The 13,031-nt window shown below is 40.4% G+C and overlaps 1 protein-coding gene across 4 annotated transcripts in view; it reads left to right on the forward strand.

The window, feature by feature from the left end:
- The window catches only part of asb15a (ankyrin repeat and SOCS box containing 15a), a 50,744-nt gene extending 39,733 nt beyond the window's left edge, over positions 1–11,011 (forward strand). For all 4 annotated transcript variants that reach the window (XM_039761149.1, XM_039761148.1, XM_039761150.1 and 1 more), the window contains 2 exons: positions 9,332–9,485; positions 9,672–11,011. In XM_039761149.1, coding sequence (XP_039617083.1) covers positions 9,332–9,485; positions 9,672–9,847 — 330 coding nt within the window. In that variant the 3' untranslated portion in view covers positions 9,848–11,011. The remainder of the gene's footprint in view (positions 1–9,331; positions 9,486–9,671) is intronic.
- Positions 11,012–13,031: the final 2,020 nt, after the last annotated feature.

The following is a 13,031-nucleotide window of genomic DNA, read 5'->3' on the forward strand; positions in this document are numbered from 1 at the left end:
AACATTGTGTGTAGTATAACAGCTAAAATGTTCAACTTTGGTCTTGTCTAACCAGACTACATTGTCTCAGTATTTCATAGGCTTGTTCAAATGTCATGTAGCAAACTTTAATTAAGCTCCAACATGCCTTTTCCTCCGTAATGGAGTCATGTGGGATGAGCACACATAGAGGCCATGCCGGTGGAGTGCATTGTGCTTTGTTTTCTCTGTAACAATTGTACCTGCTGTAGTCTTTCTGGAGCACTTTCTGAGTGGTCTGTAATTCTTGGGCTACTCTTCTGACTATCCTTCTGACTCCCAGGTCAGAAATCTTGCAAGGATCTCTTTGCGTGGCTGGTTGACGGTGGAGTGATGTTCCTTCCACTTGCAGATATTGGGCCCAATGGTGCTTACTGGAAGATTCAAAAATATGCCTGTAACGAGTTCCATTGAAGTAGTTTACAACAATTAGGTTGTGCAAGTCTTGGTAGAGCTCTTTGTTTTTACCCATCATGAGATGTTTCTTGTGTGACACCTTGGTAGGATAACACCTTTTTATAGCCCCTCAATATGATGCTTCCACCCAGCTGATATCAGTTTGCACAGATAGGAGGTGGAATTATTTTCTCACTACTTACAGGTTTCAGTTGGTTCCTTGCCTTGGTGTATGGCCTTTTCTTAGTGTGTTCAATGGTTTTTCCATGTGTTACTCCACTTTATTACACATACCTTTATTTATGTGAATTCTTTATATTTGTGGATTTTATTGTGTTAATACCAATGACTGGTGAGAATTTCATGTGAATAGCCTCATTGAATATAAATTTACTAGGGAAAAAAATGTTGACAAGTTCAATACTTATCCCCAAACCGCTGCATACTGTAAAAAAGGAGAACAATTTGTTTCCCAAGGCTGTGGCAGCAGACTTCTAGGTCTGGGTGCAAAAACAACTCCCTGTTAAAGTAAGTGTCAGTAAGAATTTGCTATGTGCTTGTCTCTCTGACATCTTTTTCTCTGAGGAGGGTTTGCGAGATTGGTTTCCATAGTGACATTCCTTCTTTATCATTCAGTTCACATTGGTTTAATAAATTAGAAGTGTAAAATTCAGCTGTACAATCAAATAAGAAATCATTAATCTAGTGCACGGCTAATTATTTTCTACGATAGTTCAAAATGATTATAGAAAGGCTATGGATTTGTCAGACCACCTTAATGGTTATCAAGGCCATTGATTTACCAGGGCTGATTGATCATTAAATCATATGAAAATGGGACGATGTACCGTCTGTTTCTCTCTCTCTCTCTCTCTCTAAAAATAGATTTATTCGTTGTGTGAGCCTGTTGCGCTGTGTAAATGACACCAGAGTAAGCACCCTGCCTGTCCCCTTGCCTCAGCTCCACACAGTGAGGTTGTGCTTTTTAAATAGCTGGCCACGTCTCCTATGTGTACAGCTGATGGCAGTAGGATGAAGGCCTTGGTTCAATTTCAGTTGGTGGGCAACAAGTGGATCTATAGGGGAACCAAGTCCTCACTACAGTGTTTATCAGGCTAGAAGGTAAAGCCTGTGAATGTATGTGGGAGAAAGTGTAACAGTGTTTGATGGGTTAGCCCGTTATAATAATAATCATAATAATTCTTTGCATTTATATAGCGCTTTTCTCACTACTCAAAGCGCTCAGCAATTGCAGGTTAATATGTTGCATTGACCATACTGATCCCATAGATCATGGCGACACTCGATTATGGGGTATACTGTATAGATCTTTTTCAGCTCAGGAGTTTAAGTCTCTTATGGGTCTACTCCAGGGGTGGGCAAAGTCAGTCATGGAGGGGCGCAGTGGGTGCAGGTTTTTGTTCTAACCCAGTTGCTTAATTACAAAACAATCCTTGCCGATAATTTAATGTCATTGCTTGTTAGTGCTTTAAATCTGCCATGTCAAATCATTCTCATATCCTAGATTTTTTTTTTCCTTTCTAAAGATATCAACTAAATGATCTGAAGTCTAAAATGGATGAGTAATTCTCAGTCCTTCACGTTCCTTCCAATTATTTAATTAAACGAAACAGGTGGAAATGGAAATAAGCTAAATGGAGCAATGCTGGTCTCTTTTGTCACTTGCTTCTTATTGCTAATAAGGAGCAATTAAAAACCAAAATACAGCTGTTTAAGACTAAAATAAGCAATAAGGGTTCAAATTCTTAACGAGCGAGACAACAAAAGCGAAGCAGAAGTGTAACTTTAGCAATAAGAGCTCCTTATTAAGCAATTCAGTTGGAGCAAAAACCTGCAGCCACTGCGGCCCTCCAGAAACAGCTTTGCCCAAAACTGGTCAAGTCTTTGGTGAGACTGGATATAACGTGATAAGATGTTCTGAATAAAGCAGTTTCTGTGGACTATACAAACAAATAGGAGTCTTTAATTATACGGAAAAGTCTGTGTGTGTGTGTGTGTGTGTGTGCGCACCCTGCAGTGGGCCGGTGCCCTGCCCAGGGTTTGTTTTCTGCCTTGCACCCTGTGTTGTCTGGGATTGGTTCCAGCAGACCCCCTTGACCCTATAGTTAGGATATAGTGGGTTAGATAATGGATGGATGGATGTTTAAGGATTATGTAATCCAGAACTCTTTTGAAATTCAAATAAAAAGAGAACCTTGGGTTCAGACTTGGACCCTGTTATTTGCTTGGGAAATTAAAGCCCTATAATAATTAATAATAATTCTTTACATTTATGTAGTGCTTTTCTCACTACACAAAGAGCTTTACATAGTGAATGGGGAGCCATATCAACCATCACTATAGTGAGCTGATGCTGAATTTGGTAAGAAGAAGCAGAAGATCAGCACACCAATCCACATCCTTGCATGTCGAACACACAGGTTAAACAGAATTGTGGCCTTTCAACTTTATCAGTTTCTGGTCCCTCACAGAGCTTCACCCTTTTGGAATAATGGAGTTGGCACTCAATCAGTTGCTCTTCTGATTTTCTGAAGCACAAACAATTTTTTCACTTAATGAATCAGTATGGAAGAGTGCATTGAGTGTTTATAGGGTGATTGGATGAAGCTCTTTTCTAGTATGTGCTTTATTCTAGAATGATAGCCACAGTGATATTTAACTAATATGGAAAAGGAACCTGAAGCGCTCTCTGTCTCTATCTGTATGTATGTGTGTGTGTGTGTATTATCAGATGAACTCTGGCATCATGCTCCTACTTTAAACAAACACTAGTGGAAAATTGCTCAAATATGGGTCTCGTTCCAGTGTACCAAGTGGGGGTGTCTCACCTAGTTATCTAAACAAACAGAAGCCAACCACTGTGTAGTAGTCCAACTGGGCCTAGTATTAGGAGCCTGGGACAGAGCTCAGGTTTTACTCCTAATTTCTCTTTTAATTTGAATCCCAAAAGATTTTCAGATCACATCATTCCTTAAAAAATGTCCATATGATGAAGGACTTCTACTTTTTGTACAGTTCACGGCAACTGCTTTATTCATAACATGTTATCACATTGGGCCCAGTTCCATCAAAGGCTAGACACACAAGTAACCTCGGCCGGACATCACACTTCTTGCAGCTTCGAAGTTGTCCCATCATCAGAGTGTTAGGGATGTACTCCTTCCATTTTCATTTACTTATTTGACTGACACCTTTACCCCAGACAACATTCAACATTTATGATACAATTAGTTACATTTCTTTTTTGGTTTTCTAATTGGAGCACAGGCAGATCAAGTGACTTGTTCATGGTCACATATGGCCAGTTGTGGGATCTGGACCCACAACTGCAGGGGTTTGAAATCCCAAACCTTAACCATCACATTGCTCAGGGACATGCAAGAGCTTCTGTGTAACCCAAAGTTTGAAATCATAAACTGAAGCAATTTGCCTTTCTCCCATAGCTCTCCTTCATTATTTCCAACAACTTACCTCCCACATCCAGATCCAGACTGCTTTGGCAAAGGGTAACATGGAGTAAATTGCTCAATCTTTCACTGTCAGTTGTGTAGAAAGCCAGCTTCGTAGATAGCAATTTGGTCAATGGGATACAAATATATATTTTTTGCACAGCTTTGGTTAGCTCATGATAAACCTTTAAAAGCACCTATTTATTTTATGGTGTTTAAATTCTTGGAAGACAAATTGTATCCCAAAATTTAATTCAGCATTTTTAAAGGAAACTGAATCAGCCATCATTATCTTTTTGGAATGTGCTACTGCAATGAAAAATGCTAATCTTGTTGGCTCAAGTCACTCCTCTGAGGTCACACTTGGAAAGATTCCTGCCCTGACCAAAAAAAAAAAAAGGAGGAAGAAAGGGAAGTAAAAAGCTCTTTAGATCTTATTTGACAAATAAATACTATGATGAAGAACTCCGAGTCAAAATTTAAACACATCGGGCATGATACATAGACTAACAAAAGGAGTGGGCTTAAATTCACCAGAAGCTAGTGAGTGCAGATTTAAAGGTAAGAAACCAATTATTGTTGTCAAAGGTAATTCTGCATTGAAAGAGAGACTGCTGGAGAGATTCGTGCAGATGGAAGCGGAGCACATCAGTTCTCTAAACAAGCAGAAGTGACAGAGTAATTCAGCTTTAGTCCTGACTGAATCTGCTGTGACAGTGAAGATAGATGACACCGTCTACTCTGTATGCAGGGTTGTCATTTTTAGAGGGGACTAACCACCAGATGAGAGTGTGGCCAGAGGCATCCTAATGTAGGGGAACTGACGGCAAAGGGGGTAGAGCCTTGATCCGGTCAAATCTAGTACTGCTAAGGAGATCTTGCCTGTCACTTAATATTAATAATAATAATACATTTTATTTATATAGTGCCTTTCCCATGCTCAAGGCACTTACAGAATATAAGAAAGAGCAGTAAGGTATACAGTGTATAGCATTGTACAAACCAGATAAATAAATAAAGAAGATTACGACAGTGAATTCAGAGAAAAAAGGCCTAACAGACAACAGAATTGATGGTCTAGCACACACACATACACTTCACCCATGAAGGCATATACTCACTGTAAGAGCTCACCCAGGCGCGCTGTCCTCCCCAAGGGGGATCTTTGTGTGGCATGTTATGAGACATCATCCATCCATCCATTTTCCAGCCCGCTGAATCCGAACACAGGATCACGGGGGTCTGCTGGAGCCAATCCCAGCCAACACAGGGCACAAGGAAGGAACTAATCCTGGGCAGGGTGCCAACCCACCGCAGTATGAGACATCACCAAAATACAATAAGAAAAACTGCTATCAATTTTTTGAAGGATCTGTCTCCCAAAGAGACCCTGGAATCAGATTCAATAAGGCCTAAATAAACCATGCAGGAGAAGAAGTAATCGGGCATGGTGTCACGTGTCACAAAACCCTTCCAAGAATCTTCTTATTCAGTTGAATTGCTTTGCATTATTAATGCTGTAATTGTTATCTGACAGTTCATTAAAGGACATTGTGATTTATTTCTGTCCAATTTTTGAATTGCTCCCCTTGTTTTTGTCATTGCCTTTCACAGTTATGTAATGCTATTTTAAATATTATTTGATTTGTTATTATCATAATGCCCTTTTTTCCCATCTATTTCTTTATTTTCATTGCTGTTACTATGTTGTTGATAGCAATGATAGCTTTTGTTAGCTGAATAGGCCGACAGTGACGCAACACTGATGTCAGTCAGTGCGTTTACATCCATCCATTATCCAACCCGCTATATCCTAACTACAGGGTCACAGGGGTCTGCTGGAGCCAATCCCAGCCAATGCAGGGCACAAGGCAGGAAACAAACCCCGGGCAGGGATGCGTTTACATACTCTTTAATAATCCGGTTATTCACAGGAAACTGAATTCTAAAATGCCATGTAAACTCTTATACCGGTCAGAGAAATCAGGTTATTGGCCTCGGAGAATATAGGTTAACACACACGAGTGACCTGGTTATGTGGCCATGTAATCCAGTTGAGGATTTTGTAGCCTGGTATAATGCTGCTACTAATGGTATAATCTCACAGTTATGAGTGGAAGGGTCCGCAAAGACATTACCTAAGGTAAACGTGCATGCAATCGCTTTGTTACTCAACTGGCTGAAATAATCTGTCACAGTACTTCAGAAATTGCCAAATTTATGTTGATCATACAGTGCTAGGCTCAGCAGCACAAACACTAATCCTTCATCTTAAACTTGCTCTTTTGCAAGTTAGTTTTAGAGCATTGGTTGCCCCATAAGATGAGAGAGGTTTGTTGCACTATGCATTTTTTAAAATTAAATAAATAATTTGGTGCGTGTAAGATCCAGGCACATTCCCAAGCAGATGCATGCAAGTCAATGAAGTGCTTCATTTGTGCCCCAGAGTTAGCACACGTGTCTAGCCGCAGTTTAAAAGGGAGTCTGGGTGGAGAACGGAAAGGAAACGAAGAAGAATGGAGGTTAAAGAAAGAGAGAAAGAGGCAGTATGGGGAGAGGTCATGCTGTGAGGAATAGAGGCAGGTCCCAGAGAGGCTAGCATGTAGTCAGCGCTCAACAGAGCTGAAGAGGGCACTACTATTGAGAAACGTGGGATTAGGAGTGGCCAATTGTGCCAAAGGACTGATGGTTGGGGACATATGTCTGGCTTGACGTGGTGCCCCATAGAGCAGAAAGACTGGCAATGGGGACCCAAGTCAAGTTTAATGATTGACTGCTCCTGTCCATGGGCGTCTCCTCTTGCTGTCAGGCCCTGATGGGATAAGTAGAGGAAACAACAAGTTTTTTGAAAGAAGCATTGGGTCTTGTTTCAGTAGAGATGTTTAGTGTAGAGATGTGTCTTTGGTTTTAACCTCATTTAATTGAATATTTATTTATTTGGAATTTTTATCCTTCACAAACATCTTGCTTTTATTGGATTATTTCTTTATTCACTCGAACACGGCACTTTTTGATTTTTTTTTTTTACCCAGCTCATCCTTGGTTAACTCCGGGTTCAACAGCAGCTAAATGATGTAGAGCCAATCCAGACCATCACAGCCCCAGTAACTGACCTGAATTTATTCAAAGCTTCATTTCTGGAATAGACAAAGTCTGATTCCATTCCAGAAAGCAGGAGTAGCAAATTATTCACATCTTTGGCCTCATGGATCATGTAATTCTGGTTTAATCTGTCCCAGAAAAACAGGTTTGGCTGAATCTGGGTTTTCTAGAAAGGAATTTGCCCGATTTCGGTGAATCAGGACTTGCTTTAACCAGATTTCACACTAATCTCACTTTCTAAAGCAGATCCCAGGTGAGGCCTCACTAGTGTGTTATATACTGTATATATAGATTTTTATTTTCCATACTATTAACCTTCTTGATCGCGTCTGTAAACTGTAAATGTAGATAGTTAGTTCATTGTGACTTCTTGGTCCTTCTCATAAGATGTACTTTCAAGTTTCAGGTATCTATCTCATGGTGTTTTCAAATCTAACATTTCTACTTCCTGTGTGTAAGGCCATACATCATTTACTTGCATTAAATTGTATCTGCCTCAAATCTTCTGAAGCCTACATATCTCTGTAAAGATTCAGCAGACTCTCAATTATCTGTCCTTCCTCTTACTTGGGTGTAATCTGCAAACTTAACCAGTTTATTACATTCCTATTCGGATCATTTATGTATGTTAAAAAAAGAAGCCGAAGCACCGACCCCTGAGGCACACCACTTTTAACATCATCTAATTCTAAAAAGGTCCCTCTCACCATAACCCTTTGCTCCCTGTGCCTAAGCGAGGTCCATGTTCACGTACATGCTGTGAATTACGACTTCACTCTTCCTTTAATTTGATCAGCAGCATCTCATGTGGTACCTTATCAAAAGCCTTTTGAAAATCAAAATAATATCATTTGCACCTTTCTTATTGTATGTTTATGTTCCTTCTTACAAAGAGAATTCTACCATATTTTAAAAATAGAATCTTTTTATATAAAATGCCAAGAATTGTCTGTCTGTTTGTCAAGCCCACCCCTTGAAGCTTCATCTTGGTCTTAATCAACAGTTAGTTAATGCTGTGACAAAAGCAAAGTGTCAACTGTGACGACTTACATAAACACATCTCTCCTCATTTGCTTCCAAAACTACAGGATTTCATTGACGTTAACAGTCTTATACCTGCGGATTTAAAAACATGACACAAGTTCAGGAAGAAGAAAAACAACCACCACAGACAAAGGGCATACAGGTTCAGAAAGCAAACATGTCTTCTATATTAATTTTACACAAACCCAACAATGTTTTATTGTTCCAATATCAGATGCTATTGCTGCTTTGCTCTTTACGAACAATGGGAAAACAACACCACAAACAGATTTAGTCATTTATACCAAGGAAGATAAAAAAAAAAAAAATAAATTGGTGACTATCTATTAAAAGCCCACATTTCAATCTAGTTGCTTGTCATTCCCTTTTATCTGAGAACCCGAGGGCCGCATGCTCCACTAGTTCTAACTCTTTTTTGTCTGTACGTGTTTGAATCTTACATGGAAATGAAAAAACCTAGAAGGCCATGGCGACTACTGGTGCTTCCAGCTTTTATTACAGCCATGAAGGGTGACTTGTAATAAAACCGGGAGCTACCTCCTGAGACAAAGAAGCAACTGCTGTACTAAATGCTTTCCTTTTTACTTCCAGATGTTAATTCTGTTGAACATCCCTGAATGTCAAGAAATTTTCTTTTCTCATGTAAAAGATTTGATTAAGGGTGGCACGGAGGCGCAGTGGGTAGCGCTGCTGCCTCGCAGTTAGGAGACCCGGGTTCACTTCCTGGGTCCTCCCTGCGTGGAGTTTGCATGTTATTTTATTTTTTATTTTTTCTCCAGCCGTCTGGAGTTTTTTTGTTTTTTCTGTCCCCCCTGGCCATTGAACTTTACTCTTATTCGATGTTAATTATTGTTGATTTATTTTGTTTTTCTTATTGTGTCTTATATTTTTCTATTCTTTATTATGTAAAGCACTTTGAGCTACTGCTTGTTTGAAAATGTGCTATATAAATAAATGTTGTTGGTGGTGTTGTTCTCCCCGTGTCTGCGTGGGTTTCCTCCCACAATCCAAAGACAATGCAGGTTAGGTGGATTGGCGATTCTAAATTGGCCCTAGTGTGTGCTTGGTGTGTGGGTGTGTCCTGTGGTGGGTTGGGCCCAGGATTGGTTCCTGTGTTGGCTGGGATTGGCTCCGGCAGACCCCCGTGACCCTGTTTTCGGATTCAGCGGGTTAGAAAATGGATGGAAGATTTGATTTGTTCTTTTCAACTTGTGATGCTAATTTCACTGAGCTACATGTCACTTGTTTATTGTTCACGCTGGCAGAACTCACACGTCCCATGTGTTTTTGTTGTTTTGCAGTTCTGTGACTTCATTAATGTGACCTGGTTGAGTCAAATCACAGGAAAGATCATTCGAATCCTTTTGGATTACGTGGACTTTGCTCCAATATGTGCTAAACTGAGGCCATCTCTTGAGAAGCAAAAAGAGTGGAAAGAAATCTGTAGCATTCTTGGTAAGATCTGACTTGCTAAAAGAAAAACAAATTAAGGGGAAAAATGTAGGCTTAAATTTCACTTGCTCTGTAAATGATAGCAAGAACAGAAGTTGAAGTAAAATGATGATTTTTTTTTTTTTTTGTATAATCCATTAACGTTTTTGACGGTATTGTAATTCTATTCTTTTTTCTTTTGCTACAAAGGGAATCCACGACCACTGAAGCATCTATGCCGGCTGGTAATTCGCAGGCACGTGACGCTACCTCGATTACGAAACCCTGCTTCAATGAACTTGCTTCCTTTGCCAGGGGTGTTGAAGAAATACATTTTATTCAGTGAATATGATCTTTATGGAAGAGATATGGATGAAATAAGATGAACGTCACCCAACTCATACCACAAGTAGTACATGGCAGCATCTTCTTGATGCTAGACTCCAGTTCTAGTAGAAATGCCTTATCATTTATTATATTTTTACTTTGGAATTTATATTTTTAAAATTACTAAATTTAAACATTTCAGTTCAGTTATGCCAGTATGCATAACTTTAAAAATACGTTGTTGGTACTGAGCTGTAGAAATAGGCAGTGCGATAATAAACTGTTTAGTGGCGTTTCACAATGCATGTTTTCTACTCAACGTGTAAAGTCAAGAAACATGTCCACCCTTATTTATGAAATGGTCACATCCTTAAACATGGTTATAAACTTCCAAAGTAATTTAGTTATATGTTCCAAGTGTTTAAGCTGGGCCTAAACCTACATTAATATCAAACCTCCTGAAAATCCTTCAGCTGGCTCATGTATAGCCCAGAGAAAGCAGCAGTACTTCTCAAGACATATCTGTTGGCATCAGCCATCCCTCGACCTTCAGAGCCTGCTTTTTTTTTGTTCATTCCAACTCCGTTTGAGCAAAGCCTGTCCCACCATTACTGGGTTAAAACCTGGAAACAACTTATATGAAGGTACACTCACTCAAACCAGTCCAATTTTTAGGCACAAACTGAAATAACATCCGCTATGCGGCAAAATCCAAGTACTTGGAGAAAAATGTGCCAACTCCGGACAGACCCCAGGACATGGGAAGAATACACAAGCAACATGCAGGCAGTGACTAAGTTGGGAGTGAGGTCACTGAAGCCATGAGGCGTTAGTGTTAACAGCTGTGGCACTATGCTGACCCCAAAGGTCTTCAATGCCACCTTAAACACAGCAGTGGCACCACAGCGCAACTATAAACACTGCGGCCTGAAGTGTCAACTCTGTAGATGCAGAAGGACAGTGGATTCTGCTGGGCTCAAAATGTGCCATACATGCATTTTTCACTTTGTACATATTAGATAAGAAAGCTTCCTCACTTCTTTCAAACATTTTGCGCTCCTAGTTTAATTTTTTTGACATTTCCTTAGTTATGCAGTGGGTACTTAATTTCACACCACTTTAGTTTTCGCCATAGTTACTGTTATTAAGTGTTTTGCAATTTGCTTTTTGTACATATACAGTATACTGTATGCTTTTTATTACTTAACATGTCATTAATCCAATATTGTTGCATATTTCTAATTTGTGCAGTTTATTTAGTATTATGTTGTTGCACGAAGCACAAACATTTCTGCAGCTGAGTCACAAAAAGTGCTTTTCATTTCAAATAATAAAAAGTTGATGAAAAAAGCGATCGGGGAGAAGGGCCTTAGTCAGGGAGGTGACCAAAAACCCGATGGTCACTCTGTCAGAGCTCCAGTGGTCCTCTGTGGAGAGAGGAGAACCTTCCAGAAGGACAACCATCTCTGCAGCAATCCACCAATCAGGCCTGTATGGCAGAGTGGCCAGATGGAAGCCACTCCTTAGTAAAAGGCACATGGCAGCCCGCCTGGAGTTTGCCAAAAGGCACCTGAAGGACTCTCAGACCATGAGAAACAAAATTCTCTGGTCTGATGAGACAAAGATTGAACACTTTGGTGTGAATGCCAGGCATCACGTTTGGAGGAAACCAGGCACAGTGAAGCATGGTGGTGGCAGCATCATGCTGTGGGGATGTTTTTCAGTGACAGGAACTGGGAGACTAGTCAGGATAAAGGGAAAGATGACTGCAGCAATGTACAGAGACATCCTGGATGAAAACCTGCTCCAGAGCGCTCTTGACCTCAGACTGGGGCGACGGTCCATCTTTCAGCAGGACAACAACCCTAAGCTCACAGTCAAGATATCAAAGTAGTGGCCTCAGGACAACTCTGTGAATGTCTTTGAGTGGCCCAGCCAGAGCTCAGATTTGAATCCGATTGAACATCTCTGGAGAGATCTTAAAATGGCTGTGCACCGACGCTTCCCATCCAACCTGATGGAGCTTGAGAGGTGCTGCAAAGAGAAATGGATGAAACTGGCCAAGGATGGGTGTGCCAAGCTGGTGGCATCATATTCAAAAAGACTTGAGGCTGTAATTGCTGCCAAAGGTGCATCAACAAAGTATTGAGCAAAGGCTGTGAATACTTATGTACATGTGATTTGTCAGTTTTTTTATTTTTAATAAATTTGCAAAAACCTCAAGTAACAAGTCACAAAAAATGCTTTTCATTTCAAATAATAAAAAGTTGATGAAAAAAGCCTTTACTATCTAAGAAGTGATTATTAAATGAATGACTCGGTTTGGTTTACTTTGGTTGATGTGTTTTTGCTTTGTTTGATGTCTACATAAATTAATGTCACTGGCAGTTCTATGCCCTTCATGTCCCATACTTTGCCCAGCCAGGTACACATAAGAAAGTGATGCCATATGTGGTTCAGTTAGAACATGGTTATAAATAAACTAACTAAGTCATCTCTGCAGGGTCCTTCAGCACCTGTTCTCTCTTTCCCTGAATTTGCAGAAGGTTCCCCAACTGTGGAAAGCATCCTGTGTAGTCTCAGTGCAAAAGAAAGAGCATTCCAGTGATCCCAAGGACTTAACAGTTGATCTTACTTCATACATCATGAAGACCTTTGAGAAGCTGGTCGTAAAGCAGCTACAAGCCCTGGTTTCAGAACATCTGGATCTTCTGCAGTTTGCCTGTCAGACACACACAATAGTGGAGGATGCTCTCACTCAGGATAATATTGTTTGACTTTTCCTGTGCTTTTAACACCATTCAACCTCACTGACTTGGGAAAAACGCTCAAGGCTTTGAATCTTGATGCCCCCGTAGTCTCCTGGCTCATGGACTACCTGACCAACAGACGGCAGTTTGTGAGACTGAGGGACTATGTGCCAGAAGTGGTGGTGTGTAATATTGGAGTACCTCAGGAAACTATCCCGTCTTTCCTCCCTATCCTCTACACAACAGACTTCTAGCACAATACTGGTGCTTGCCATCTACAGAAGTTTTCAGATGTCTCATCCATCGTCGGCTGCATTAATAATGGAGATGAGTCAGAGTACAGGAAGGCTGCAGAGGACTTTCTCTTGTGGTGTAGGGACAACAACCACCTGCAACTCAACATCAGTAAGACAAAAGAGCTGGTGTTGGACTTCTGGCAAGGAAAAAAGCCTCTGAGACCAGTCACCATTCAGGTGGAGGATGTGGTACTGAG

Source organism: Polypterus senegalus, chromosome 8 (genome assembly GCF_016835505.1).
Source record: "Polypterus senegalus isolate Bchr_013 chromosome 8, ASM1683550v1, whole genome shotgun sequence".
Taxonomy (NCBI): domain Eukaryota; kingdom Metazoa; phylum Chordata; class Cladistia; order Polypteriformes; family Polypteridae; genus Polypterus; species Polypterus senegalus.